At 38.0% G+C, this 5,169-nt stretch overlaps 1 protein-coding gene across 1 annotated transcript; it reads left to right on the forward strand.

The window, feature by feature from the left end:
* The first annotated feature begins 1,204 nt into the window (after nt 1-1,204).
* LOC101596982 (taste receptor type 2 member 9-like) lies at nt 1,205-2,110 on the forward strand. Its single transcript, XM_004671595.2, has one exon. It carries the CDS (start codon nt 1,205-1,207, stop codon nt 2,108-2,110), a length of 906 nt encoding a protein of 301 aa, XP_004671652.1.
* Nucleotides 2,111-5,169: the final 3,059 nt, after the last annotated feature.

Consider the following 5,169-nt stretch of genomic DNA (forward strand, 5'->3'; position numbering starts at 1 on the left):
ATTCACTTTGAAGGGCTAGTGGGCAGCATTTCATGGAAGACCCTGAGGACCTAAAACCCACAACTGTGAACAGTAGGTATTACTAGTCTTTGACATGTGCATATTATTTATCTGGTTATACATAGATAGATAGATAGATAGATAGATAGATAGATAGATAGATAGATAGATAGATAGATATGAAAATTAAATCCAGTTCCTTGTGCTTTATGCTTCCAGTACTCTTACAATCTCCTTTTGAACCTTTTGAAAAGTATCTCTTTCCAAATGTTTTACCATTTTGCTATGGTAAAACAAGGACAGATATTTAATATGTTAATAGCAACTAACTGAACTGGTTTAACACAGTGTGACTGATCTATGAAACATTACTTCTTATTGTATTATCTAGTATTTATTTTATTTTACATCTGCTGTATAGACTATTCAACAAGGTTATGTGAATACGTTTTTGTTCAAGGCAGGAAGTTCACTTTAACATGGTAAGGATGCCCTCTGCTGGTGGTTCAAATTTTCTGAACCATCTACTTGGGAAGTGACAGAAGGATGTGGTCCTGTAGGATCCACGCACTGTACCCTACTTTCACGGATGGGGTTGCTAATCTTCAGAAGGTAATGAAAACCTGATACACGTAGGGGAAAGGAAAGCTTTCAGTTTTAAAGATTATATCCAAGAAATTTATGTTCAAGTCTAGTGAGTTAATTCCCTTTCCTGAGAAATGAACCAAAGGAGGAAAATTTTATTAAAGTTTTTGAGAAATATTACAAGGCAGAGAGTGCACTGGGAATAATAACAGCTGAAATTAGACATCTGTGGTAGTAAAAGGAGATAAGCAGCACATGTCCTGATGTTATGTTTGGCATCCGGGAAAAAAAAATGAAAGACAAAAACAACCTATCATTCACCTAAATGTAAACATTTACAATCAGGTTATTTTTTTAAAATGAATCAGAGAATGAAGCAGTTCATATATGGCAGCTTTTCTCAAGATGTACCTGGAATGTTTAACCATTATTCAAAGCATCGGATTTGCATTCCCATAGGTGAAGAGCATCAGGTAACTCTCTGGTATTCTGCTTTAGAGAAAAGCAAGTGTAAGGAGTTGGCAGCAGCTCACAATTCTCAGGTTGTATGTTCCTGAGTGAAAGACCATCAAAAGGAGGTAATGATACAAGACGGCAAAAAGAAACTCTGAGATCCATCATGGACTTCCCTTTTTCAGACATTCTTCATATGGTCATCATGTCAGTAGAATTTCTCGTTGGGGTTTCAGTAAATGGATTTCTTATCATTGTGAACTGCCATGACTTGCTCCAAAGCAGAAAGCTAATGTTATTGCAAATCCTCTTAATATGTACAGGACTGTCCAGATTTGGCCTACAGATTATGCTAATGGTCCAGAGTTTTTTCTCTGTGCTCTTTCCACTGGTTTATGAGGAAAATATTTACAGTGACAAGATGTTGTTTGTTTGGATGTTTTTCAGCTCTGTAGGTCTCTGGTTTGCCACATGCCTTTCTATATTTTATTGCCTTAAGATTTCAGGGTTCTCTCAGCACTGTTTTCTTTGGCTGAAATTTAGGATTTCAAAGCTTATACTTTGGTTGCTTCTGGGAAGCTTGCTGACCTCGGTGGGCACGGCAGCTCTGTGTATAGAGGGAAATCTCATTGAATATAATGATGTCCTGAGAAATACCACAGTTATGAGAAATACAGCCGAGCTAATAAACAGTAATAAATTGCTTCTTGTGAACTTAGCATTGATACTTCCCCTGGCCATATTTGTGATGTGCACCTCTATGTTACTCATCTCTCTTTACAAGCACACTCATCGGATGCAGAGCGGATCTCATAGCTTTTCAAGTGCCAGAAAAGAAGCCCATGTAAATGCACTGAAAACAGTGATCACATTCTTTTGTTTCTTTATTTCTTACTTTTCAGCCTTCATGGCAAATATGACGTTTAAGATTCCATACCGAAGTCATCGCTTTTTTTTAGTGAAGGAAATCATGGCAGCATATCCTGTTGGCCATTCAGTCATCATCATCTTGAGTAACTCCAAGCTCCAAGAGTCATTCAGGAGGATAATATGCCTTAGGAAGAAACAATAATGAGGGGGACAATGTGGACGTTTGGTCCCTTGATATGTAAGCAACAGATTCACTTGTGTTTCTGTGTTTATGCTTCCCAGCACACACACACACACACACACACACACACACACACACACACACAGTAATTCCATTTTAGACTTCACCCCAGGACATATGAGACACTAATTTCAGGGTTGGGTTGCTAACATGTCTTTCTTCTACAAATTCTGTACTTTAAACTATTATGATATTAACACAGCTTACTAATGAGCATTTACATCAGAGTATTTGTTTTGCTTTAGAAATTACAACAAAAATTCTAAGAATTGCTTTGATAAAATCAATAGTTGAGATCTTTCTGTCTTTCCAGGTAACTGAAAATCTTCTCGCAAACATTTTTCACAACAGGAAAACATAGTTGTTGGGTGGCAGTTTATTTTTCAAAGAGATTCATTAGTAAAATGGGAATCATGTGATGATAGTGTCTGTCACCACAACGTCTCAATTCTCTGGAGTAAATTCAGTGATTTCTCCTGTGGTTTTGACTTCAAGTGGATAGAAAAGGATAAGTTGCAGATTGAGTTGGCATGCATAAATAAACATGAGCAAACAAAGATTTATACTTTTTTAACAGAATGAAAAAAATATTTTTAAACCACCTAAAGTTTCAAACGTGCCCCCTGAGAGAGAATGTGGAGGAGGTTGCTCACTTAGAAAGGCTCCAGCAGTGAAACACTACATAATGGGAAACTTAATTTCTTCACAACTTGGAATGATGTGTATGGTATGTCATCAGCAAGGCGCTTCTGGGGAGTAGTTGCTAGTTATGAACTTATCCTAGTTTTAAGCATTTTAAATAGTCTTGCTTTGAGGAAGAGAAATTTTTGTTGTACCTTCCATTGCTTAGACTAAATCTGTGTGAGCCTATAAAATCCTCTTTGACACAAACAAAAACTACATTGTTATTTTAATTGTAACAGATTGTAATTAAGATGTATTAAAAGTTGCTGGGATGAAGAAAAATAGAGATAAGTGTGTATGTACAATTGATTTGCTACTAGATAAAAAGAGATTTGGAATATGTTCTAGTAATTTTGACAGTTCTCTCTAAAGAAAATGTTCTCACCTTTGGGCCGGCATCAGAATCTCTTAGAGCAGTAGGGAAACAGGCTGCTGTGCTCAACTCAAGTGCTCCTGAAGACTTGGTGGTTTGGGGGGTGATGCCGGAGAATTAGTCCTCAAATGATTTTTCATGGGCTGGAGAGATAGCTTCGCGGTTAAAGATGCTTGCTTGCAGGGTCTGATGGCCTGAGTTTGATTCCCTAATGCCCAAGTAAAACCAGGTGCACAAAGTGGTGCTTGTGTCTGGAGTTCATTTGCAGTAGCAGGGTGCCAGGAGCTCCCACATGCACTCTCTTGTCTGCCTCTTTCTCTCTGTCTCTAAGAACAAAGCCTCTGAAGCCAGGTTGGATGATTTACACAGGCCTGTTGTTGGTTATATGATTATATAACTTTGGAAAGTTATTACACTCTCTGCCTCAGTTGCTTTATCTATAAAATGAGAGGATAACAGTACTCTTAGAGGCAGCAATCAATTTAATATAAAACACCTTGAATAGCTCCTAGTACAGACCAATGTTGGGACGAGATATTGCAGTGTCAAGAAAAACTTTCATTTGTCATTGTGCAGAATGTATAAAGTTTTTCTTAAATAATTTACAGTTTTTAAATTGGAAAAATTAAGTCCTATTTTAATTCCTTAAAAAATTTATTTATTTGCAAAGAAAGAGAGAAAGAGAGACCATAAGAATAGGGTATGCCAGAGCCACTGCAAACAGACTCCTGATGTATGCACCACTTTGTGCATCTAACTTTATGTGGGTACTGGTGAATCGAATCCAGGTTGTTGGGCTTTGCAGGCAAGCACCTTAACTTATAAGCCATCTCTCTAGCCCTCTGTATTAATCATTGTAAAATAGAGACAAATCCATTTTGGATTAGAGGAATCAACAGGGTTAATATTATAATGAGGATGATGAGAAAATAAATTCATACTTGGTGATTCCATGAAAGACAACAGATTGGATGAGGAGTTAAAACATAATGAATGGGCCACCAATGGATGACAAAAGAACAGCAAGGAGGCAGGCAGCAAGGCAATGGGTGGTGTTTGCCTAGATCTTTAGGAAAGGTCAGGAATGCTGATGCTTCCACTAGAATCAGCAACGGCCCACTGCTGTAAGTTGGAGGTGCTGGCCCTAAAAAATAAACAAAATTCCTTCTTTGAGGAATTTTGTTTAAGTTATCATAGTTTATTTATTTATTTATTTTTATTAGTTTTGTATTCAGCAAATACAGGCAGTTTGGTAACATTATTAGGCTCATCCGTGGCCTACCCCATCCCCATTGGCTCCTTCTTGTTGAGGTATATGGGTCATGCATTGTGGGGTTAACCCACAGTTATTGGTACGATAAATGTCTCTGCATATCATGACCCAACATGTGGCTCTGACATTCAAGACTGGCAGAGTTATAATAGTTTTAACAAAGTGACTTAAACATAGCTGGAGGAGGTCTACTTGAGAGGTTCTTTGTTATTATGAATAAAAATGTATTTAATGGAATCAACACCAGTCAGCATCAGGTTCAGGGAAGCACAGCCAAGTTTAGTGTAGAACAGCATAACAGCATCACCTACCACCAAGTATACCTGACTCATGTGCAGATTTGCTCTGTAGACAAATCTATCATGAGTTGATGAGGGCTCATGGGTCCTTGCTCCATGCCACTGTGATTCCCCTAAAAGGCGTCCCAGGCAAATATGGTGGTAAGCATGTGAATGTAAAGACTTTTAGGAGACAGTTTCGGTTAACAGCTCTTGGTTTATTGTCAGGGAAATGTATTTATAAGCAGTTGAGGGTCCTAAGGGGATTGGATGTACAAGTTTGCTTGCTGATGCCTAATTAGCATATGAGGACATTCATTCCAGCACTTAGGCAATGGCAGAGAGAAGGTATAGGGTGCAGGGGAATGGGCTTTGCAAAGATGCTAGCTGATATCATATTAGAAGATTTCTA

Source organism: Jaculus jaculus, chromosome 10 (assembly GCF_020740685.1).
Source record: "Jaculus jaculus isolate mJacJac1 chromosome 10, mJacJac1.mat.Y.cur, whole genome shotgun sequence".
Classification (NCBI taxonomy): Eukaryota; Metazoa; Chordata; class Mammalia; order Rodentia; family Dipodidae; genus Jaculus; species Jaculus jaculus.